This window comes from Brienomyrus brachyistius, chromosome 14, assembly GCF_023856365.1.
Source record: "Brienomyrus brachyistius isolate T26 chromosome 14, BBRACH_0.4, whole genome shotgun sequence".
NCBI lineage: Eukaryota > Metazoa > Chordata > Actinopteri > Osteoglossiformes > Mormyridae > Brienomyrus > Brienomyrus brachyistius.
This window is the reverse complement of record NC_064546.1, coordinates 8,684,718-8,711,040: the sequence shown is the minus strand read 5'-3', so window position 1 is coordinate 8,711,040 and position 26,323 is coordinate 8,684,718. Positions and strand designations below refer to the sequence as shown.

At 38.4% G+C, this 26,323-nt stretch overlaps 2 protein-coding genes across 4 annotated transcripts in view; one reads left to right on the top strand and one right to left on the bottom strand.

Annotated features, from left to right (window-relative positions):
- Positions 1 to 4,907: 4,907 nt before the first annotated feature.
- On the top strand, positions 4,908 to 12,075 carry LOC125707681 (cyclin-dependent kinase 2 interacting protein). 2 transcript variants are annotated; one of them, XM_048974965.1, is made up of 5 exons: positions 4,908 to 5,075; positions 5,319 to 5,490; positions 8,021 to 8,153; positions 8,303 to 8,360; positions 11,580 to 12,075. In XM_048974965.1, the coding sequence occupies exons 1-5, from the start codon at positions 5,069 to 5,071 to the stop codon at positions 11,783 to 11,785; spliced, it is 576 nt and encodes a 191-aa protein (XP_048830922.1). In that variant the 5' UTR covers positions 4,908 to 5,068; the 3' UTR covers positions 11,786 to 12,075. The 2 variants fall into 2 exon arrangements, with proteins under 2 accessions (XP_048830922.1, XP_048830921.1); XM_048974964.1 differs by having other exon boundaries at positions 8,231 to 8,360.
- The window catches only part of znf839 (zinc finger protein 839), a 28,348-nt gene continuing 11,016 nt past the window's right edge, over positions 8,992 to 26,323 (bottom strand). The window contains exons 4-7 of one of the 2 annotated variants that reach the window (XM_048974931.1): positions 24,027 to 24,119; positions 17,118 to 17,270; positions 13,200 to 13,332; positions 8,992 to 13,055 (exon numbers count right to left, since the gene is read on the bottom strand). In XM_048974931.1, coding sequence (XP_048830888.1) covers positions 12,223 to 13,055; positions 13,200 to 13,332; positions 17,118 to 17,270; positions 24,027 to 24,119 — 1,212 coding nt within the window. In that variant the 3' untranslated portion in view covers positions 8,992 to 12,222. The remainder of the gene's footprint in view (positions 13,056 to 13,199; positions 13,333 to 17,117; positions 17,271 to 24,026; positions 24,120 to 26,323) is intronic. The other variant, XM_048974932.1, reaches the window with a different exon arrangement.

Below are 26,323 nucleotides of genomic sequence, written 5' to 3'. Positions count from 1 at the left end.
AATCCTATTGAGCATCTTTGGAAAGAGCTGAAACATGCCGTCTGGAAAAGGCACCCTTCAAACCTGAGACAACTGGAGCAGTTTGCTCATGAGGAGTGGGCCAAAATACCTGCTGAGAAGTGCAGAAGTCTCATTGACAGTTACAGGAATCGTTTGATTGCAGTGATTGCCTCAAAAGGTTGTGTAACAAAATATTAAGTTAGGGGTACCATCATTTTTGTCCAGGCCTGTTTCATGAGTTTTTTTTTTATTAATTCTGTTGAAGCATGGTTAAAAATCAATGTCTGACTTTTATTAGTTAAATTTCATAGAATTTTTATTTATTATTACTTTTGTCAGATTAAAGTTATTTCTGTGACCATTGTGAGTTTTTCTTTCATTGACTGAAGGGTACCAACAATTTTGTCCACGTGTGTATATATATATATTTACTGTGGCGCTAGTGGAGTTGGTCAGCATAACTGATTATGCACTGCATCAGCATGCCTTGCACTGTACTGCTCATATCTGTAAATAATATAAATGTATATGTGTACTCATGTATGTATGTTGTAAATAGTAAGTCATAAATGCAAAAAATAATTTAATAATTTCAATATACCCAAAGAATAAGTTAATCTCAATTGCTGTGACGCCCGCTCCGTCCGCTCCTCGTGTGTGCCACGCCCCCTAATTACCCACGTGTGATTTCCTGATCGTGCCCAGTCGTGTCTTGTTTCCTGCTGCCTTGTTTCATGTATTTAAGTTCCTGATTTGTACTAACCCGTGTCTGTCATTGATGTTAGTCGGCGTGCCATGTTCCCCAGTCCTCGTTCCTTTAATAAATCCCCGTTTGCCCTGATTCTGCCTGCTCGCGTGCTTCCTGCCCGCTCGCCCCGTCCGTGCGCCTCACCTGCAGACGCCGAGCGTGACAATTGCTCTACACAAAAATATTTAATTGTAGCTTCTTTTTTTAAAAAATTCTCAAGTTTTTGACAATATATGGAAGTGTCAGGGTCGGCTCCTGTTGTCTCAGTCTTTTGTGGCCCTTCTCCATTTGGCCAGCAGGCATCGCTGGCCATCCTGTCAGTCTTCGTGTTTCCCCTGTTTCCAGTCAGCTGCATGACTCAATGTGTTGAGCATGCGACTATTTGCAAACCCTTTTGTCCCATGTTTGAATCCTGCCTCCTCTGTTTTTGTATTTTGTTCCCTAGTGTTTCTTTTGTATGGATTTCTAGTTCCCGTGTTGTGTGATTTTCGTATTCTGTTTTGGTTTCTTGTTTTAAGCCTTAGTTATGTTTTATTGGTTTTGCTACCCCCAATGTTAGATTCTGTGTTTCCGGTTTTCTTGGTTAGTTCTTAGTTTCCTTGTTTTAGTTCCTTTGAGTTAGTTTCACATGTGACCGGTTTTCCCAGTCTTTGTTAATGTGACGAATGGCGAGGCACTGTTAGTGACAACAACAACAAATTTATTTTTGTATAGCGCATTATCACAACATTACATTGTCTCAAAGCGCTTTACAGCATCCACACCCAAAGCCCCCAGTGAGCAAGCCAAAGGCGACAATGGCAAGGAAAAACTCCCAAGAAGGAAGAAACCTTGGGAGGGACCAGACTCAAAGGGGGAGCCCATCCTCCAGGGGCCGGCAGGCATAGTCAAATGTGAGCGCAAAGTTTGCTGCCACCACCTTTTTAATTTAATAATGCCGGGGAGGTCCAGCCAAATAAGGATGCCAAGATAGGAGAAAATCTTTATAAAATATTCCCTGGATTACAGCCCCTTCTCAAGGGCTAACACACATCTCACCAGGAATGTTACATCAATCCCCCCCCCCCTCATTCCACTCAAAATCCAAGTGTACAGCACAACAAGCTTAAATCACAACACTAGTGCAATCCCTTACACATAGCAAACAAACCATTCCCAATGTACCTTCTAACCCCTCCCTCCTGCTCACAACCGTAATCCGTGGATAAAATTCGCACACACACACTCACATTCATCCCAAAAAACAACATTAAAAGTGATTACTTCCTAGGAAAGAAGCACACCCGGCCTCCCTGCATTAAGGTTCCTCAACCAACGGGGCTCGGTTCAACCCACTGTTCCTTGCTGCCAGCCTTTTAAACCACAGTTCCTATCCTTCTCTAAACATTTACCCCCCTATAACTAACTATAACTATCTTCATCCGCGGCCGGTCTACCACCAGCGACGGACACACCACAGTTACTTTTCCCCCCAGACTACAGCCACTCTAGCCCCATCAGAGTTTCTCCGGTCAGAAAGAACCTTCCCCCTCCCAATTAGTCATCCCCTTCATAACTCTCTCCCTCCGCCCCAATCCTAGTCACATTAGCATGCAGGAAGTGACCACACCCACAGCCGCTCACTACATTAATGAGTCTCACCTGTCCTGTGTTAGTCTTTTTAACCAGTTTTAATTTCAGTATTTAAGTCCCTGCTTCTGTTCAGTTCCCCAGTGGTCTGTTGATTGTGATTCTTATGGTTCTGTTGCTTGTGAATGTTCTGTTGCTTGTGAATGTTCTGTTGCTTGTGAATGTTCTGTTGCTTGTGAATGTTCTGTTGCTTGTGATAGTTGGATGTTAGTGTAGTTTTGAATATTCTATTTGTAACCTGCCTGTCTTGAACCTTCATAAATTTAGTCTTTGTTCATCTCCTTTTGTTTTTGACCCCTTGTGGTCCTTTGTTTTTGTTAGTCTTTTGTAGTGTTTTTAGTTTATTTAATAAAAACCAGTTTTGTATTGTTGAGCCACAAGTGGGTCACCCACCATTTCTGGTCCCTGCCTGCATGATGCCTCGTCCTTGCTCCAAACCCGCCTGGATCCTTGACAGGAAGTTTTTACTGGACTTGATTATTTGTAACCTACAGAAGACAATCCACAAATATATATCATGATCCACAAAAATTTCACTATCCACAAATATGTATTTTTTAATTTGTTGTATAAAATCAAATCCACAAAAATGTAGAGTGATTTTCACACATGAAACAGGTTTTGCATATTTGTGGATAATTTCGTTTCTATTTGTGGATCATGTAACATTTGTTTCAGGTTATCGTATTTGATCAGACGAAATAGAGGACGTGTTCTGGGATCCGAGATTTCAAGTTCACTCACCAATCAGGTAGCGCTTCTCATATGAACACAGTATGCATAATATTAACTTAATATGCATATGTGGATATTCTTAGGTTCATATTCCATCCATCCATCCATTTTCCAAACTGCTTATCCTACTGGGTTGCAGGGGGTCCGGAGCCTATCCCGGAAGCAATGGGCACAAGGCAGGGAACAACCCAGGATGGGGGGCCAGCCCATCGCAGGGCACACTCACACAGCATTCACTCACACATGCACACCTATGGGCAATTTAGCAACTCCAATTAGCCTCAGCATGTTTTTGGACTGTGGGGGGAAACTGGAGTACCCGGAAGAAACCCCACGACTGTATATATTTTATTTTTTATTTATACTTTGTATATTTAAACTGTGCCCTGCAATGGGCTGGCCCCCCATCCTGGGTTGTTCCCTGGCTCGTGCCCATTGCTTCCGGGATAGGCTCCGGACCCCCCGCGACCCAGTAGGATAAGCGGTTTGGAAAATGGATCGATGGATGGATATTTAAACTGTTTATGTGTGCTACCATTGTGAGGTGCTTCCAGTTGCTTTTCCTGTTAGTGTCTGGCCCAAGATAACCTACAAATCTCAATTAGAAATGTAGCACCTTATTCAAATAAATTGCTCAATATGTCAAGTTTCAAGCTGCTTCTTCTGGTGTAAAAATCTGTTCAAAGCTAAGTTCTTCAGTGGTACAGTGGCATAGCTGCTGTATACCATGTATTTCATATTTGCCTGGCTCAAGATGAAGAACTCCCCATTCCATTTGAAATTATACCTTCTTATTTAAATGGATGTGTATAATTGCTCACCATGCTCTCTTGCCAGTTTACTCTTAAGAAATGTCACATTATGCCTGTGTAAATTAAGATTTGTGAAATATCTATATGAAACAAATATACGTGTAATACTTTAAACGTTTTATTCATACTTTCAAAACGTCTTAATTATAAAATGCGCAACATGTGTCACTAGCTCCTCTAGGAAAGCTACAAATACGAAACGTCTGTTGTGGTTTTTCCTTCCCCGCCAAATCAGAAGTCAGATCCAAATTCAGTCTTTAATTCAGTCAATCTTTTTCCAATACTGTTTTACACCATTTTTTATACACATTCACTAATTAAAGGGTTGATATTTGTCCTTCAACATAGTGATAAGGTATAACAATAATAAAGGTGGATATTCATACATTCAGGGCTAACATAAAGTAGCTAACAGAAACTCAGGCTAACAAAGGGTGCAAATACATATTCAATTGATTACATTGTGTCGATTACATTATAATGTTTACATTGTAATGATTACATCATGGATATTTGGCATACTTTAATATGATAATAATATCATAATACTTATATTCTACGTTATACAGTACTAAATAATATTCTATACTTCAGCAGAGGAATAAAACGCATCTAAAAGCCAAAAGAGTCGGAAGCTACAAATGAATAGCTAACTTCAGCCTCGTTTAACATGCAGAATAAACAGCCTTTAGTTTGTACCGTGTCTGTAAATCCTTAGCAAACGTGATCAAGAAATTTACTAACCGGCTCTTCTAACTCTTAACTCTGATAAACTAAATCAAACAATACATTACATGAATCCTATACCCTAAAATAGGAAACTATTAAGTAGTTTATGTACAACGTTTAACATTTTTGGGACCTGATTTATGACCTGTCAGTCTTTTGATCCCCGGTACTGTCTGTGTAATAAAAAAAAAACAAACAAACAAACAAAAAAAAAAACAAAAACGCATGCCTACTCTGCGTCTTACGTCACCACAGGCCGTACCTCCGCGCGCTTGCCCGGAAGTGTGCTGAATGGGACAGTCGGTATTACTTTCAGCCAGTCTAGAGGAAATTAAGTTAAAAACCAATCTATGTCACAGCGACCTGGTTTGTATATTAGTGTCGGGATCTCATAAACTGGCGGAATCTTTGTCTGATGGAAAGTGAGTAAAACGGAACAATATTGAAACTTTTTAGTATTCTTCCTGATTATCTAGTACATGTAATTTATATTATCAGATGATGCATAGCATATCTCATTACGTCTTAAATGCCTTTAGCTATATCAGTTACATTTATGTATTCAGCGACTAAATACTATTTCTGTCGATAATATAGTATCGGCGGATTCTTTATACTGGCAACGATAATCAACAGTAAGCTACACATTATTATCCCCCTTTTAGCTAAACAGCAAGGTGTCGTTTCATCAGCAAGAAAACCATGTCTATCGGGCAGCGTAAGAAAATTGAAAAACATCGCAGCTGATTTGCATAATTTTATTTTGAAATGGGAACGACTAAATGACGAAGGCTTTTCTATAGCAAGTCAAATTGTAAACCTGGAAATAAGTAAAAGGTACGTATGATGCGTTTTCAGTCACGAAATAGCAAAGATAGTCGAATTCAAGTCTAGTCTTTCTCACTAAAATGTCCTTGGATAGTGCTGTCAATATTTGAACAGTCGAAATGTCTGAGATGTTGATATCCTTCATGGATTCGAAACGCATCACACATTATTTCCTTTAAGTTTGTGACAGTCATAAATCTAAATTTTTTCCCCACCATGCAGACCATTAAGACATGAATTACTGTTATACTTATAAGCAGATGCTGCAGTACACTCTATTTTATATCAAGTTTTGTGTTAGTATGTATTAAAATGCTTGGTAGTGGCACACAGGTTTGGCCTACAGTCGGTATCAATGCCATGACTTACTATGAAGATTATTATAATTGCTTCAGTTATTGTGAAATACAGTATTGTGAAAAAGACTTAGGCAGCCAAAAAAAAATGTTTAAATAACTGTCATGTTGGTGTAAAACTATGCTGTTACGCCTAGCAAAGTGTGTCAGCTTAGCCATTTCAAAACCTCTGCTAAAATAACCCTATTATCTCCAGCAACCATACAATACACCCATGTATTTTTTGACTTGACCACTAGCCCACCTCATATATCTGTTCAATATCTCGTTCACTTTTTTAACTAATTAAGTTAATTATGTGAGCTGGTGGGGGTGGCATGGTGGTGTGGTGTTTAGCACTCACACCTCTGGGACCCGGGTTCAAGTCTCCGCTCTGGGTCCCTCTCCCCAGTCACTTCATCCAGTTCCTCTGGGGGAATCCTGAGGCGTTCCCCGGACATAGTCCCTCCAGCATGTCCTGGGTCTTCCCTGGGGCCTCCTCCCAGTGACGTCCAGGAGGCATCCTAAGTAGATGCCCGAGCCACCTCATCTGGCTCCTCTCAATGTGGAGGAGCAGCGGCTCTACTCTGAGTCTCTCCCGAATGACCGATCTCCTCACCCTATCTCCGCATCTATCACCCTAACAAATTTTGGCCGCTTGTACTCACGATCTTGTTCTTTCGGTCATTGCCCATAGGTAATAACCATAGGTGAGGGTGGGAACGTAGATCGACTGCTAAACCGAGAGCTTTGCCTTTTGGCTCAGTTCCTTCTTCACCATGACAGACTGATGCAGTGCCCGCATCACTGCTGACGCGGCACCGATCTGCCTGTCGATCTCCCGCTCCGCCTGTCGATCTCCCGCTCCATCCTTTCCCCACTCATTCTTTTTACATGTTCAACAGAAAACAAAAATTGGTAAAAATGTAGTATTGAATTGAGATATTCATAAACTCACAATACCTGCGATGGGTTGACCCCCCATCCTGGGTTGTTCCCTGCCTCGTGCCCATTGATTCCGGGATAGGCTCCGGACCCCCCACGACCCAGTAGGATAAGCGGTTTGGAAAATGGATGGATAAACTCACAATACATATTGAATCGACAACTAGGTATCGTGATAATATTATATCGGAAGGTCACTGGTAATTCCCATCCTTACTAAGAGGGTCATCCCTTCAGCCTTCCATCCCATCTGAACAACCAGACGAATGTCTATCCATGTTGCCAGAGAGATTGGGGTTAAAAGATATTTCAAAATATTTCAGGTTAGAGCCAAAAACTGTCAAGCCTAAGAAATTCTTGTCTGATTTTGATTGCAGACCTTCTTAGAATTTCTAGTTTGAACCATTTATTTTGTGATAGTTTTCACTGATGAAATACAGCTGCAGTAAAAAATTAGACCATGGCACAATTTTTTGGTTCACTCATTTATCAATTTGTGGGTCTGCTCTGTGAATAATACATATTTTGCAGACTGGTTCTTCTGTGTTTCTCATGAATGAAGAGCTTCTTCCCAGCTTTATGAGACTTCAGTCCTGCTTCTAGGAGTGTGTTATGAACTGTCCTAGCAGTGTACTTCACACCTGCCCTTAATGTTTCTCATTCCTGTAGCTCACTTGATGTCATCCTCCAATTTATGAGAACCTGTTGGATAAGTTCACGGTCATCTGTAGTATTAGAATGTCACTTCCATCCTTTGCCTGGCTGATTTCTGGTCATTCCCTGTGTCTCCTGCGTCATCTTATACTTGTGTACTGCTATCTGGACACAACCTGCTGCTCAGCGTAGACTTCTGCCAGCAGAACCATGATTTAACCAGGATTTAAAAATGCAGATTTGTTAAAAAGAGTGGTCTCTTAATTTTTTTCTTCGACTGTATGATCTCTTCATGTTGGAATAACTTCAAATTCATAGTTTGGCAAATACAAAAATATCAGTTGTTTTGTAATTATGATCACTTTGTATGTGCAAATCATTCCAATGTACATATACTCATACTTGAGAAAATGGCAAATAAAGCATTATTACATTAGAACGCCAATAAACTGTAAATTCTGATCATATTCCATAACGACAATGCTGGTTTCATTTAGCATTTCATGAAGATAAAACGATTAAACAGTAAAACACAAAAAAGTTATTCATGTGCAGATGTGTGTCACTTCCACAAAAATCATATTTTCTATGAATTTTTGAACAAGGTCAGAAAAGAAGTCACATATTAAATTGGATTGGGAAAACAGAGTCAACATTGAGCATTCAGAAAATGAAGCAGAACTTGATTCAGACTTGGAGGATGGATGCACTGCACTTTTGGCCATTTTGGGGAAAATGGTAAGTTAAAACAGTTGTAACCATTTTAATTGTGATGGCAAGATTTAATTTGAAATCTCTTTCCCTCTCAAATTTAGACTCATCTTGTATCTAAAATGGAAAAGATGTCCTGTTGTACTAAAGGAATTTGTGCCCTTCACACATACCAGGAAGGACCATCAGGAACACAGTCACTACTGTTCCAGACTTGGCCTGTGACACATTTTGGTGAGCACCTGATACAGAATGATTAAAAAGACAGAAGTATCCAAGAAAGGTGTTTTATACAGTAGATTGAATATATACATTTACACACAAATTGCTTACATATGTTAGACCTAAACCAAAAAATGTAATTTTCACAACAACATATTTTAATGTCATCTTTTAGCTAATGCAGGAGCTTAGAAAATAACCTTTTGGATTCACATTTCTAGAGCTTTTTATCGGAATCCCAGCCCAGCTCTGAAAGAATTTGATTTTTTTTTTTTTTATTGAATGCTCTTTAGTTATTTGTTTTTACTGTGATAATTGTAGTGATTTAACTGTCATTTGCTCAAAATCTTGTACATTTGCAGTTCTGTAGTTGTTTTTCTAACTTTATACATTTTGTCTTTGCCATATGAAAAATTGTTTTATCTGCCATATTTTATTTCATAAAAATACTGATCATCAAGGGCCCTTACTAAAATTGCCCATTATTATGGTAGACAATTTCAATTAAGTCATATTTTAAAGATTGTCACTATTTGGTGACAATAGGTGATAATATATGGTTTTAGGTAAGCTATTGTAACAAAATATTCAGTATTATAAAATACAATTGCCATTGATGACTCTTTAATGCAAGTCCTTGCTATCAAGTAAAATCATCATCGTTTTATTTACTTTTGGCAAATTTTCTCCAAAACGACAGAGGTCGTTGCGTACAAGAGCATGAAATGACACAACATCAATAAGCACATAACTGATGTGTACAATATGTCTAAAGCAGCATCACTACCTATGCATTCCACTAAAACTACAGTACACTATGAACCAGAATATGGAAACACTGTATATAACAGTGCACCAATGAAGACATAGTGCTGAAGTAAATCTGGTTTGACCAAAAGTCAGCATTCTCATTATCAGACAGCCTGTGGAGGATCTTCTGAGATTGTGCATGCATTCATAAGTAAATATGAAAAAAATATGTTGCAGGGAGGGGTGTTTACTATAGCACTGTAGTTTTGCAGTGTCTCAGTGTTGGGCCAGACACATTTTTTTTGTGAATTTAGATAATAGAACTGTGCACTCTCCTATTGTATTGGCATTTTATCAAAGCACTGATACCTTTATTAAATGGTGACAACAGGGTTGTGAAAAGTTTAAATAAAAACAATATGCATGAACTTTTTACAAAGTGAACATTTGAGCTCTAACAGAAATGTACATATCATTGGGCATAAAACGATTCCCAAAAGAGTCAATCCAGTATGTTACCATATTGCATCTTCATTCCTAAGATAGAAGTAATAGTTATAATACATTACTAACAATACAACGACTAAAAATTATTCTTTAAAATAATGTGTCATATACAAATGTCATATAACATTAAAATTTCCTGGAAAGCAGATTACACAAATATGGCAAAGAAAACCAAAGTGAAACTCCTCTATATTAGTATACATTAGGTGAAAACAATCAATGCATTCTTTTTCAGCAAGTAGCAATATGAAACAAAACATTCCATGATTATATGAAAAGTGCAGATGAAGTCTTTGATGACTGACACAATGTTCTTTGATCTCACCTATCTGGATCATAATATTTGTACAAATGAGTCTGTTAAAAATATTTGCATCAGGTCCCTCTGTTCTGTTTCCTGATGGAATCCATCCACTGCACAGACAGATGCTGAACTGCATTTAAAATGTGATTAGGCTGTAGTGTGTAGCTGCTTGAATCATCACTACTCATAGCAAAGTTTATGCCATAGAGATCATTACAGAAATAAAACACTTTTTAAAATGTCTAGCCAGAGCTTACAATTCTGTTAGGTAGAAAAATCATTAAATTACAAAGGTTCTGGAAAGGCTTAAAGCAGGGGTTGTCAATCTTATGCACAAAGGGCCAGTGTGTATGTATGTTTTTGGGATAACCTTTAGGTCAGCTGTTGAAACCCAGGTGTGAGGACTCTTCAGCCAATCAGTCCTCTAATTAGTAATATATTTCGGGAGTTTCAGCGAAAACCCAAAACACTGTTGCCCTTTCTGGATAAGATTGGCCACCCCTGGCTTGAAGGTTGATTATTTTTATATTATGTTGTTGATTAACTTGAGAGGAATAATTTCACAATTGGAATAGTGTTTTATTAACGAATATGAACTGAAGACCACATCAAAGTAGAATTTATATTGTTATATGGCCTCAATGTGTACAACTGATTTTTTTTCCTTCATTGTCATATGGTCACAACATTTGAATAGTAACATGCAGGAAACCTTTAACATTTATTGTAGTGAACTTTTTGGGTAGAAACCAAAAGCACAGTGTATATGTGTGCAAGTAATGGACAATGATCCACCATTCCAGAAGCAGAAACAAAGAAAGCTTATTACTCCAAAACGGAAGTGTACAATGTTTCCAACAATAGCAAATGAGCATGTATGAAATTAAATGAGGCAAACTTTTCCTCTTTCTCAAAAGTATTTTTTGTTGCCATATACGATGGCTGTAGATAGCTTATTGCGTCTGCTGGTAGTTCGAGATCATAAGCCTTATTAGGTCAAACGATTTTTTGTATAAATGGCATACGCCATAAAAGGCTATGAAAATGTATGGTCATCAGGCATACAATGAATGCATATATTTCATCATTCAGGTTGACTACTAGTTGAACGTTTTCTCCTTATTTAAACAAGGTTTAATTAAGACTGTAGGTAGAAACAACTCATCCATCTGTCTTCTGTGTATCCTGGTCAGGGTCATGGGGTCTAGAGCAAAACCTAGGCAGTGTGGACCATGAGGCTGGGCTACCAAGCCAGTGTTAAATACAGCTGACTTTATATGCAAAACACATGTATGGTTGTGTTTAGGTCATCAGGTAATAGAGCACAGAATCCACATACATTTTTTCCCTGATCTAGCATTAGGTTAATCTTATTTAAATGTTATAGTATAAATGGTTACCCAAAGTATTCATTAAAGGTTAATGCTAAGAATGGAAAACAGTTATGCTGAAGATACACTAAAAGCTCAAGGGTTTGTGATATTTGGTCCATTTCTTAAAACTGTAATTTAATAAACAGAAATCCTTCCTTCCTATCTTCACATGCTTCGCCTTTTGGGATTTAGGATTTCTGCATGCTAATAATACTCATGTGACCCATCCCAGTATGAATGCTATTGAGTTCAATGGACTGTGGGGCAAACATTTTAAATTTCTCATTTCTTTTTCAGATGAAATATCGTCAAAGCTCTTTGATGCTTACAAGCAAGAACTAAACCTGAAGCAGATAGTTGTTAATGAAATTGCTCATATATCTGACCCAAATCTCTCTTTGGTATTTCTCTCATCCTGGCTCTATCAGCCCTATATAGAGGACATTAATAAAGTCTTGCTTGAGAGCTTGCTTCTGGAAACAGGACACAGAATGCTGACATGAACTTCCACAACATACTTTGAGGAATGGTTGGAGGAGTTTTTTTCCTAAGATTTGTATCAACAATAAAGAAAATGTATGCTTTGGTAGTGGTTAACACTTTTCTAATATTGTTTACATTTACCAAGTAATGTGGTCAGAAATTGTGTATATTAACCTGTGTAAAATGTTCAATTTCCTTTCAGTGTGTAAGGGACAACAAATGTAACTGATGTTGGGAAAAACATTTGTAATCAAGTAGTAAAATAGCGCAGGTATTTTTTCCCCCAAAATAAAATTTCTTTGAAACACCTTTTCATTTACATTTGTCAGACATACAGAATGCTATACAGATAATATTGAAAAAAACATTTTGAAAGTAAATTGTACAAATTTACAAAAAATGCTAGATATATAAAATCTTAGAACAATATTGTGGGTACAGATATATAAGCAAGATGTCAATGATGAGTCTCAGGGACTAGGATGTCTTCTGTCTGGCCATTTTCAATGCCCAGCAAAGCTTGAACCGTCTCCAATGGTACTTCCTTTGGGGCACGGATATGCATGGTGGTACCACTGGAGTCAGTGACAATAACAATACGGTCAGAGGCAAGGCTTCCTTCCGAGTGCTGCATAATGAGGCCATTTTCTGTATGTATAAGGATTTGCTCATGATCATCCTTCTGACTTGCTTCTGCCAGTTGGAATTCCACTGTGCCTCCTAAAGATATGCTGCTTCCTAAGCTGCAGTCCTGCTCCAGGCCATTTACAGTCTCAATAGGTTGCTGAGGTTCTTGATCATTACTCCTGTACGAGTGGTCCAAAGGGATGACATCTGTGCTTAGTGTCTGCTCAAGATGGCTCATGTGATCTGCAACATCAGACTCATTCAAAACCTCAGAGGTCTCCATGTCAAGACCACTTTGGCCTTTGTCAGTTACAACTGAGATGAGTTGTGGAGGGCTTGTATTTACACCTGAGTTGTTTATCTTGCTTGATAGATTCTCAGTCTCTGTGGTACTGGGCAGATGTTCCTCAACCAAGACCTCTTCTGTAAAGTCTGTCTCAAAGGTAGTGAAAACCACTTCAGGCTTGGGGGTTTCAGTTTCCATCTGTGTCTCTATCATTTGGGCCTGTTGGGGGTCCATGACTTGCAGCTGGCTCTCTTTTGATTCTGTGACTGTTTGTCTCTCTCCAGTCTTTGCCTCCTTGATCTCCAGGTGATTATGTATAACGGATGCTTTTGCTTCTAATGTGGGAGTCAGAAATCCATTCATTGTCAAGTCTGTATCTGTAGAGAGAAAGAATCCATAAACATTGGTCATGCACCCCCCCCTTATATGTAAGCTAGGCTATCATTTAGAAACTAGTAAAGTAAAACGATATTTCATTTTTAATTTGATGTACTTAATTTCTTCTATTAATTTCTTTTAACCTTTTTCAGGTGCTCCAGACAGCTTAGCCACAGCAACATCTGGAATTATGTTCTCATTCAGGCAGACACCATTACTTTCTATAGTAGCCTTTTCCAATTTGAATCTTTTAGCTGGGGGCAAAGTCTTGAATTCCTAAGAAAGGAAAAAAAGAATTGCATATATTACTGCAATGGCCTGGCAACAATTCTCCACCCATCCAGTGAAGTCTAAAATATATCCAGCTAGCCTGTACATGACATGAATTGAAAGCTTATCATCCATCCGTCCAGCCATCCATCCATTTTCTGAAACCATTTATTCTATTCAGGGTCGCATGGGGGTCTAGAGCCTATCCCAGAGGCTATGGGCACAAGGCAGGGAACAACACAGGATGGGGCACCAACCCATCAAAAGACACACACACACACACACTTACGGGTACTTTTGGTAACTCCAGTTAGCCTTGGCATGTTTTTGGACTGTGGGGGAAAGAGGAAAAGAGGAACCCCATGATGGGAGAACATGCATAATCCACAAACATGGAACCCTGGCGAAGACTATTCAATTCAATTCAATTTTATTTATATAGCGCTTTTAACAACAGTCATTGTCACAAAGCACTTTACATTTAACCGACCAGAACCCCACCAAGCAAGTCTGAGGCGACAATGGCAAGGAAAAACTCCCTCTAGCAGGAAGAAACCTTGAGAGGAACCTAGACTCGGAAGGGTACCCCATCCTCCTCTGGGCGACCGGGGAGCATAAAACTGCATTTATATTGACATTCACTGTCCATATACTTATAAAGTCCCAGTTGATTTCATGTTGTTATCTCCAGGAGTCCACACTGTAGGTACACATTTACTCACATTCAGGCATATACTACAAGCAATTCAGAGATGTGAAAAATGAGCTTTATCTCATGTGTTTGTGGGAGGAAACCTGAACAACGTGGGAGGAACACATACGTACGTGTACACACACACAAACACACACACACAAAGGAGAGGTGAGATTCAAACCTCTAACACTAGAGGAGTGAGGCAAGAAAGCTATACCTAAAATAAAATTTGCCTTTAAAAACTGTAAGTAGGACAATGCAAATAGGCATTACATAACCATTAGATCAGTTGTTTAAACCCCGGTGTGCAAACTCTTCAGTCGATCAGTCCTCTACGTACTACTCACTACGTACTCTACGTACTAGTATGGCGTTGCAGCAAAAAGCTGCATGCCTAACGGCCCTTTCTGGATATAATAAGAACATAAGAACTATACAAACGAGAGGAGGCCATTCAGCCCATCAAGCTCGCTTGGGGAGAACTAAACTAATAGCTCAGAGTCGTTAAAATCTTATCTAGCTCTGATTTAAAGGAACCCAAGGATTCAGATTGCACTACATTATCAGGAAGGCTATTCCATACTCTGACTACGCACTGTGTAAAGAAGTGCTTCCTTAAATCCAGCTTGAAATGTTCTCCCGCTAATTTCCACCTATGGCCACGAGTTCGTGTATTTAAACTAATGCTGAAGTAACTATTTGGTTGAACAGCATCCAAACCTGTTAGAATCTTATATACCTGGATCATGTCCCCCCTCAGTCTCTGCTTGAGACTGAACAGATTTAGCTCAAGTAACCGTTCCTCGTATGACATTCCTCTAAGACCAGGAATCATTTTTGTGGCCCTACGCTGCATCTTTTCTAAGGCCACAATGTCCTTTTTAAGATATGGTGACCAAACCTGCACATAATATTCTAGGTGAGGTCTCACCAAGGAATTGTATAATCTTAGCATTACCTCCCTGGACTTAAACTCCACACACCTGGAGATATACCCCAACATCCTATTGGCCTTTTTTATTGCTTCCCCACACTGGCGAGAATGGGACATGGAAGCATCAACATACACACCAAGGTCTTTCTCATGATAAGCTACCTTTATTTCAGTGACACCCATGAAATACCTGTACTTTATATTTCTGCTCCCTAGATGGAGTACCCTACATTTATCGACGTTAAATTTCATCTGCCAGGTATCGGCCCAGTCACTAATTAAATCAAGATCCCGCTGTAGCTGCTGAGCCACTAATTCAGTATCTGCTACACCACCCACCTTGGTGTCATCTGCAAATTTCACCAGTTTACTGTATATATTGGTATCTATATCATTTATGTAAATTAGAAACAATAGTGGTCCTAAAATCGAACCCTGCGGTACCCCACTATGAACGCAAGCCCACTGTGACATTGTGCCTCTTATAACTACTCGCTGTTTCCTACCTGTTAACCAGTTATCAATCCAGGTCGCTACGGTACCTAAAATACCTGTCGCTTTGAGTTTAAGTAGGAGCCTCTTGTGGGGGACAACATCAAAAGCCTTTTGGAAATCTAAGTAGATGACATCATAGGCCTTCTTATCATCAGCATTCATAATTAGCCACCCCTGTGCTAATACAATACTTTGCAGTCTGAGAATTCTCCCTATTGCTCACTACAGACAGTGGCTGACTTGTTCGACCTAATGTACAATCATACCGTACTTGACCAGAGACCCACACACACACACAACAATTATGTTTCAAACTACATTTTCAGACCACTCCACATTATATGTGATCGTAGAGCTAAATTATTCCTTATTGGGTATTCAAGATTATTACATTTCTTACTTACACGGTGACTACCCTTCTTAGACTGCATTTTCCACCATCGCTGACACATTTACCTGGAACTAAGCTACTAACTACAGCTCAAGAGCTGTAGTTAGAACTACACAACTTAATGACAGTGTTTGCGAACATTCGTTTGAACTATGGTTTTGGGAAACATCCCATCGTTTAACGATGCATTGTACTATGCAAGCTGCTAATGTAATCAGCAACTATGGTTTTGGGAAACACACCCCGCAATGGTTAAATGGGGTTCTCCTTTTCAGACACACACAGACACACAGTTGACAGCAAAGCCTGGGGTCTGAGTGCATGCTCAGGCCAATTATACACTTGCCCCTGAAGCACTTTGTGTGACTTGTCAATGTAATTAGCTTGAGCAGATCTGTGCCTGTTCTTTTAGGTGCCACCATTTAATAGACTAGCCTGGACCAGGGTTAAGTTACACAAATTTTCCTATAATAAGTTTCGCTAAGTGCCCCACAATCATTTTTGACAACAGGCTACCGGACCACTATGGATGCGGAATTTGACAAATGTTTAAGCTAGCCATCTACATTCAATAAGAATCTTATTATAAAAAATTCTGAAAATCATCTCGCACTCTACAGCTTTAGAATCACTGACCAGTAGATTGTTCCTGGGGAGTTTGCAAAAAGAACCACAGAAAAGTTTAGATAGCAGATGGCTGTGTTCACACGATTGCAACTGCAGGCTCTATTTTCATTATTGGTTGGCTATGTCTTGCATTTCGAATTTTGCTGCCCATTGTTGTTGCGGTTACGATTTTGGATCTGATCAAGTGTACATTTTCATCCATATAATGTTTTATGTGAAGCAGTAATAAGAGCCAACACAATTACAAGTTCAAATGTCTGCTTTCATCCCTCCCTTTGTAGCCACTCCAATCTAGCCAATATTTTCATCTTTGGCATCCATACAAAGCCTCTGTAACGTGTAAAAACGATCCATCAAGAACTTTTTTACTTATAGTCTTAAAGGGATCAAGTGTCAAAACTGCCCTTTTTTTGCTATTGCTATGCAGTGCTGGTTCAATTTGGGACAGTTATTTCAAAAATTAATCAGGTTTAGTTCCTCACTCATCCAATGCCTGCACAAAGATCTGTCAAATGGGTTATGAGTTATCGCTTTACATATGAAGAGTCTGAGGCAGCAGAAGACCAGAGCTAAAACCATGTGTTTTCCCCAGTGGCCAGGGAATACAATTATTGCCCAATAACACAGGAAATAAAACAAACAGATCTCACCTGAGGATCAGTTAGTTCCACATCAGCCAGAGGTCCGGGATCATTGTGGATACCGAAGTGATCCTGTGCCATCTTCTTCACTTGACGGTGCAGTTGCTCAAACTCCCGGTACACATCAGAAAAATGAGGCTTAGAGGGGCAACCTTTCTCCACCTTAGATGACAAAATGGCACAAAGTAGTTCTTCATTCAGAGTTAAGTATGCCAAAACCCTTAAAAGGCAACAAATGTACACAGCACAGAAGCAGATATCAAAGCTGAAGCACAGCAAATATACGTGCAGAAACATATGATTTTTTCTGAGAAGTCAATACTTTCCACTGACATTATTAATTCTAATCATTATATATAAACATTGAGGAAAAGTACACAATCTTAATTTCAAGGGTATTTAGAGGAGACATGAAACACTAGATGTAGTTTTATTTACAAGAGGGATTCCGACTCTAAAAATCCTTATAGGTATAACGTTGTCCGTGAAACTGGAATAAAAATAATAAGGAATCAAAGTCCTAGCATAGGATGTGACATCATGAGATCGGTTGGCTTGTAATTCCTACAGTTGAGGCCAAAAGTTTTGAGAATGACACAAATATTATTTTTCACCAAGTATGCTGCCTCAGTTTTTATGATAATTTGCATATACTTCAGAATGTTATGAAGAGTGATCAAATGAATTGCAATTAATTGCAAAGTCCCTCTTTGCCATGTAAATGAACTTAATCCCAAAAAAACGATTTCTACTGCAATTCAGCCCTGCCAAAAAAGGACCTGCAGGATCGAGACACCAACAGTGCAGGGCTTGTTCAGGAATTTCAGCAGGCTGGTGTGAGTGAATCTGCATGCACAGTGAGCCGAAGACTTTTGGAGGATCGCCTGGTGTCAAGAAGGACAACAGAGAAGCCACTTCTCTCCAAGGAAAACATCAGGGACAGACTGATATTCTGAAAAACGTGCAGGGATTGGGGTAAAGTCATTTTCTCTGATGAAACCCCTTTCCGATTGTTTGGGGCATTTGGAAAAAAGACTGTCAGGGGAAGAAAACGTGAGCCCTACCATCAATCCTGTGTCATGCCAACAGTAAAGCATCCTGAGACCATTCATGTGTAGGGTTGCTTCTCAGCTAAGGGAGTGGACTCCCTCACAATTTTGCCTAAGAACACAGCCATGAATAAAGAATGGCACCAAAACATCGTCTGAGAACAACTTCTCCCAACCATCCAAGAACAGTCTGGTGAGGAACAATGCCTTTTCCAGCATGATGTGTTAAGAACATAAGAACTATACAAACGAGAGGAGGCCATTCGGCCCATCAAGCTCGCTTGGGGAGAACTAAACTAATAGCTCAGAGTCGTTAAAATCTTATCTAGCTCTGATTTAAAGGAACCCAAGGATTCAGCTTGCACTACATTATCAGGAAGGCTATTCCATACTCTGACTACGCGCTGTGTAAAGAAGTGCTTCCTTAAATCCAGCTTGAAATGTTCTCCCGCCAATTTCCACCTATGGCCACGAGTTCGTGTATTTAAACTAATGCTGAAGTAACTATTTGGTTGAACAGCATCCAAACCTGTTAGAATCTTATATACTTGGATCATGTCCCCCCTCAGTCTCCTTTGCTTGAGACTGAACAGATTTAGCTCAAGTAACCGTTCCTCGTATGACATTCCTCTAAGAACAGGAATCATTTTTGTGGCCCTACGCTGCATCTTTTCTAAGGCCACAATGTCCTTTTTAAGATATGGTGACCAAACCTGCACACAATATTCTAGGTGAGGTCTCACCAAGGAATTGTATAATCTTAGCATTACCTCCCTGGACTTAAACTCCACACACCTGGAGATATACCCCAACATCCTATTGGCCTTTTTTATTGCTTCCCCACACTGGCGAGAATGGGACATGGAAGCATCAACATACACACCAAGGTCTTTCTCATGATCAGCTACCTTTATTTCAGTGACACCCATGAAATACCTGTACTTTATATTTCTGCTCCCTAGATGGAGTACCCTACATTTATCGACGTTAAATTTCATCTGCCAGGTATCGGCCCAGTCACTAATTAAATCAAGATCCCGCTGTAGCTGCTGAGCCACTAATTCAGTATCTGCTACACCACCCACCTTGGTGTCATCTGCAAATTTCACCAGTTTACTGTATATATTGGTATCCATATCATTTATGTAAATTAGGAACAATAGTGGTCCTAAAATCGAACCCTGCGGTACCCCATTATGAATGCAGGCCCACTGTGACATTGTGCCTCTTATAACTACTCGCTGTTTCCTATCTGTTAACCAGTTATCAATCCAGGTCGCTACGGTACCTAAAATACCTGTCGCTTTGAGTTTAAGTAGGAGCCTCTTGTGGGGGACAACATCAAAAGCCTTTTGGAAATCTAAGTAGATGACACCATAGGCCTTCTTATCATCAACTTCCTGAGTAGCTTCCTCAAAAAACTCCAACAGATTTGTTAAACAGGATCTACCTATTTCCCTAGTAAACCACCTAGGTTGCAATTTCCTAGATTTATTCTTGCTGGAAACAGGTATGAAGTCCTCTTGCACTTGCAATAATATGCTTTTAAAAAATTCCCAGGCCTCTTCAACAGTTTTGTTATTTAACTCCATCCAGTTCACAGTTTCTAGTTTTAGTCTCATACACTTAAAGTCAGTGTACACTTCTTTAAAATATTAAAGAAGCACCCAGGCTGCTTATTTTCTGTTTTTTTTTTGTTGTAAAAATAGCATATTAGCGGTAGGTGCTCCCTGGCTCTGGTCTACTTCTTGGTTACTGAATCTGTGTAATATCAATTTCCAACATCATATAATTCATTTTTCAATAACATCTATGGTATGATCCTATTCAAAGAACAAATTATATATTACTTATATAATCTGAGAACATACAATCAATGACTGTACTGATTCATATTTAACAGTGGTGGAAAAAGTATCCAATTTAAATACAGGTATCTCTGGCTTTTACAAAAGACCTACATTAGCACCTATTTTTTATATCTAATAAAGATATTTGAAGAGGATTTTCACTTTTACAAAAAAGGACAAAAACAAAAATAGCACTTAGCATTTGTTTATTAGCGAGCCAATTACAAATATATAGTCACGTGCCACATAATAACGTTTCAGTCAATGATATACGATGGTATAACTAAGCTGAAAAATTCCTACCACCTAGCGATGTCATAGCAGTAATAATGCAATGCTTTATTTGCACGTTTGTGGTAATGCTAGCATGAACAGACTTACTGCGCTGCCAGTGTAAAAGTACAGCACACACAATTATGTGTCATACAAAATACAGTCGAACCTCATTACTACGTACAAGACGGGATATCAAAAACATGTACGTTATAAGCATAGAACGTTGTAACCACTTAGTGGAAGATGGATGAAAGAACTCACGAAATATCTATGTAAATGATAAAACTTTAATAGAACAGACCCTTAAATTGACTACAAAACAAACGAACACATTATTACTTGTTAAATAATTCGACAAAGCTCATTTGGATCCTTGAAATTTTCCTTAAATTACTCACGATTAATTAGTGCCGGCCGGCGATAAACGGCGACGAAAATACACAACGGCTGGTCAAAATGTTTTTTTAAAATAAACATTCGCATCCAAATTGACATTTGGCCTAAAAATATTAATGAAATATTGATCAAATTAAATCATAAAATCCTTTACTTCCATTATTATTCTGAATTCACAATTACCGTCATGACCGGTATTTCACAAGGTTTAATAAACAAAGAATACGCACACAACACTTAACAAGCCATTACTACGCAGTCCAGTAACTATCGGTCAAGGCAACTCATTTAACGCGGTAAGTTACGACGCAATAGACAAATGTGCATTGTCGGGCGAAGATCAGGTAGATACAGGTAGATGTAGCGACACAAGTTGTGGTGGGCGGGGAAAGCGCTGTACGTTGTAACGATGGTTAGTTTTCGTATTTTCTCTAGAAATTTGGATGTTGTATCGAAGTTTACGCTGTAAGGGTATAGGCTGTAAATAATTGCTGCTATTGGAATAATACATAGGCTAAAAATGGGAATTAGAAACCTGTACGTTGAAAAGGTGAAAACGTTGTACGTTGTATTTGTACGTAGTAACGAGGTTCGACTGTACTAGATAATGATAACTATGTTATGGGTTCATGTATTTACTGATTGTACTTCATAATCATTATTTAGGCTATATCACCTATAACCTAGGTGTGTAGTAGGCTATAGCATCCAAGGTTGTGCAAGTACACTCTACAATGTTCTCACAATGGTGAAATTGCTTAACACAATTCTCAAATTGTATCCCTGTCATTAAGCAGCACATGAATGTATTGATTCTGGTAAGTGAAACTACACTGTATATGCATATTTTTTATTTTACAAAGGCCGTGTATTTATCATATCTTTCCTGCTGTCACTATACGTTAGTGTTATTTTAGGTTTTGTGTGTTATTTGGTAGGTTATTTTTTCGGTCTGGGAACACTCAGAAATGTTTCCTGTGTAAATTAATGGTAATTGCTTCTTCACAAAGTTTTCATAAGAACACTCTACTTTCATAAAGTGGGGGACATCTGTAATACTACAGATGCCACACCAAAATCTTACTCAAGTAAAAGTCATCCAGTAAAAGAGTTTCAATTAAATATTCAATTCAATTCAAATATTCAATTAAAAGTAAAAAGTACCTGGTTTTTAAAATACTTAATTATCCAAAAGTAAAGAGCACTACACATTAAAATCTAATGATCTTATAGAAGCAACCTATCCTTCTAAATTCACTCAAGTACCTTGAATATTGAACTGTAAGCTACTGTGCATCACAATAAGGAAAACTAAGACATGAGGATAAGTAGCTATTTTCTTTTTATTCACAAAATAGGCGGTTTGCAGGTAACTTGGTCACAGTTGGTAGCCACTGCAGTGCCAGTGTGATGTCAGGCTAGAACTAGGCCTGTGCAATATGATAACATTATCGGTAATCGACATCAGACTAGTAAGGCAGTACTGATGACTATCTGACAGTGACTAACTCGCGATTATTGGTTTAGTCAGTAGAGATGGGAATCACCAGTGATCTCCCGATGCAGTACTATCACGATACCTGGAACCCGATTCCATATGTATTACGATTCTGTGAATATATCGATTTCGTACTGCATTTTTTCCCCGATTTTCTGATTTTTTTTGTTCTGTAGAATTTTAAATGGTTGAACCATGTTCATGTCCGGTTCAACGCACCCCCAAGGCAAATTTTTTCAATTGTTCTGATCTCGTTTAATCACAGCTTATACCTTTTGCAAACATGTCCACTCTTTTCTGTTTTCAGTAATGTTAGTATGCCCAGGGGGGGTTGGGCACCCAGTTGACCTTGGACCCCAGGAGGTTTTTTTTTTTTTTGTTTTTTTTTTTTTACTTTTTTTACTCCTTACTTGGGAGTTTTTGGTTCCTCTCTTCCGTTGTCTTCTGGCTTTCTTTAATTTCTTTCCTTCCTTTTCCCAGTTCTGCATCTCACTTTAATGATGTTTTATGTATCACACATCCATGTAAAGTGCTTTGGGACAACTCTGTTATGAAAGGCGCTATATAAAAATTAATTCAATTGAACTGAATTGAATCTTGCCCACTAGTGTAAATTATATGTGTATTCATGCATTTATTTTGAAAATAGTAAATGTTGTAACTTTCGAATGTCTGGGTTTAGCTAGCATGTAACCCTGAGTGTCGTATAAATTATTGTTTTTCTTGTCTGTGCTGCTGCTAGTATTACACCAGTATTGGCTGTTAATAAAGAGATCGACAAAAAAAAAAAAAAAGCTATCATCTCCTTTATTAAAATGACTCATGCACTTGTCATAATACATTTATTTAATAATAATAATAATAATAATAATAGATACTTTATTGATCCCCGTAGGGAAATTTTCTTTACGCCTCCCCCAACTTGCTCTCTGTAGGTGAGAGCAAGCTGGCAGTGAAGGGCAGCCACCTGCCTTACTCAAAGACCTGCAGACCAGAGGCTGGGTTTGAACCAGCAACCTTCAGATCACAAGAACAGAGACTTAGCCCACTGAGTCACACACTGCCCCTTAGCCCCATGCTTCCCCCTATGACACTGTATGTGGGTCTTCCGCATACAGTGAATAGGTGTGGCATAGAACAGATGGTGTCATTATGTATGCAACGGATTGTTCTTGCTGGTGTCTTCAATTTAGTTGTGTCTGGATGTTTGGAGTGTGCAGCTACCTTTATGGTCGTCACTCCCCAACAACAACTTCTTTATTCCCATTTTTTTGGTAAAATCAACTCAATTCAACATAAGTCAATAAAATCAGTACCAATATCAGTACCAATCAGTACCAGTATCAATTATGGTTGTTTATGTAACAGGTTCATGTGTTGCATTGTGCGTAATGTGACACATCTTGCTTTCTGCCAGTCACTAAGGCTGCATAATATCACATATTATCAAAGGCTGGTTAACATCCACGGAGGTATAGCCATGAGTTATTCCAACTGCTAGTGCTGTTTAATACATGCACAGAAATACATATAGTATCATTTCCAAAGCGCGGTTACAAGTACCCAGAAAATTTTATCCCCGCCTCCCATGTGTGCAAATTGTTTTTTTAACTGAGTGAGTAATGATGGTCTCGTGCAGAATGTATCAGAGTAAAAAGTAATAATTTGCCTCAGAAATGTGGCAAACTAATTGTGAAAGTAAAGTACAAATCCTGAAAGAACTTCTTTAAGTAAAATGTAGTATTATGACATAACTGCTTCAATCTTAGACTTATAGCAAAAAAGAAAAAAGAATGGACATGGCCACACATTGAAATATATGAAGTAAAAGTTTAATTCAATGTGTTACCTTCATAAGCAGGAACTCCCATACTGTCATCACTTTAGCCAAGCGAGGAAGTACCATCTCCACAAGCTCTTCATTATTGCACTGCTGCAATACCTTAAAAAGAAGCACAGAAAACAATTACCAGAAGTGCAAAATTGCATTTTTTTGTTTATTAGCTTACATATTGTTTAGTTCAGGCAACAATTTAAATCGTTACAATAAAGCCAATGGTCTAGGAGGAGCTATATTTGACATTTTGAAAGACAATGCTTTTTGTATCCGACTGCAGGATAAACCCAGCTTATACTCTGGCACAGATAAATAAGAGGTGGTGTCCTATCTTTATTATGATTGACCCTACAGTAACTTAACAAGCAATTAATAAAACATCTTGTTTATCCTCTATTGTTTCGGGGTGGCATAGAGCTGGGTGGTATGACCAAAAATTTATATCACGGTATTTATCAAAGTTATATCGGTTTCATGGCATACAACGGTATTTTTACTTATTTATTTTTACGTATGACTGGGCGTTACGTATGACCACATTTTACAGGACACGTTTTTGTATCGTTTCGCCATTAACTATATTATTTTATTATTAGCCATTGCGCCTATCTGCTACTTTAATGATAAAAGACGGCTAACGTGTTTGTTGGCTAACTGGTTATAGATTTCCTTTTCTTAGAAGGAAAATGCATTGACAGATTTTATTGCAAAAGCATTAATGGGCAAATTACCTCAGTACATATGTAGTTTGCTGACATTACGCACTAATAAATACAGAACCCACTCATCAGTTAAACTTCTTCAGCCTCTCATCACATGCACAGAACCGTGGAAATCCGCCTTTTGTTCTTATGCACCACATGAGTGGAATATATTACAAAATATATTGAATTTAGACTCCTTGCCTTCTCTGAGTGTGTTTAAAAATATATTAAAACACTGAGCTTAAAGAACAGTGCTATTGTTTCATATAAATTAATTTTATTCTAGGTATTTTTGGAGTGTTTGAGTATTTGCATGCGTTTTAGTTTGTGTTTATTTTAATCATCTCAGTATGTATGTATATGAAACTTTTGTCTTATTTTTTCTTATTTGTTGCCATCTTCTTCCTGGAAGAAGAGTTATTGTACCTCAATGGAACCTCCCTGGTAAAAATGAGGATAAATAAAATAAAAGGCTAATGTTAAGGTGTGCGTCGGACAAGTTAACATTTTTGACAAGTGTTTAATAGTTCAGTGTTGCTGGAACGCAAACTTTACTGACCTCGCAAAATTTCTCATAAAAAACGGGATGTCAGTCTTTAAGATGCTTCACCAGGTTTGATGTGCTACTCGACGTCAGCACCACAACTTTATAGCACTGTTTGCATCGAGGCTTATCGACATTCTTAGCCTTTCCATGCTCCTCTGCAAAATGCTTCCAAACAGCACTTTTGCGTTTTTTTTTTTTACTAAAGCAGCTTGTGAAGTGCCTTTAACCACAGCATATGCTTGTTGTTTAGGCTATTTAAACCGGTATTGTGGTATAAGACAAATTCATATCATAACAGTAATAAAAAATGGTTTTCGGTATGAACCGGTATACCGCCACGCACTAATATATATATATATATATATATATATATATATATATACACACACACATACATACACATACATACACACACACACACACACACACATATATACACACACACACACACACATATATATATACACATATATGAGAGAGAGAGAGAGAGAGAGAGATTTGCACGAACAAATTTAATTGAGCCTATCTTTGTGATTTTTCAGAGTTTCTGTAAAAAGGCCCTGTCTATAACATGGAATCAGCTATTCAAGCAAATCAACGGAAACATTTTAGTTGCCAAACAATCTGCTGTTGATAGTCTTATCATTAATGACAAGACCCATGACAACAGTATCAAGCACTGAAACCTCATTTGTGCACCAAGGGTATAGTGGAGCTAAGAACATATAGCATGTCAGTCATAGTATGTCTGTCAAAGGTATGAACCTATCCATATGTATTGCGCCTTTTAATCACTTTTATATTCATTAACAGATGGAGTTAATATTCACTTGGGAGTAATGCTGAATGCACAGGCAGAATCAACAAATAGGACCTCAGAATACACACACAGGGAGGCCAGATTTTTTCAGCATGGGAAGAACTGTTAGCTCCATCAGCCTTTGAGCTCTTGGTATTGCATGCCAGCGTCACAAAGTCAAAACGGTTCATGATAAAAACGGTAAATGTTTATAATGTTTTCATTATAAAGTGTATTCATAAGTGAATCAATTGTACTT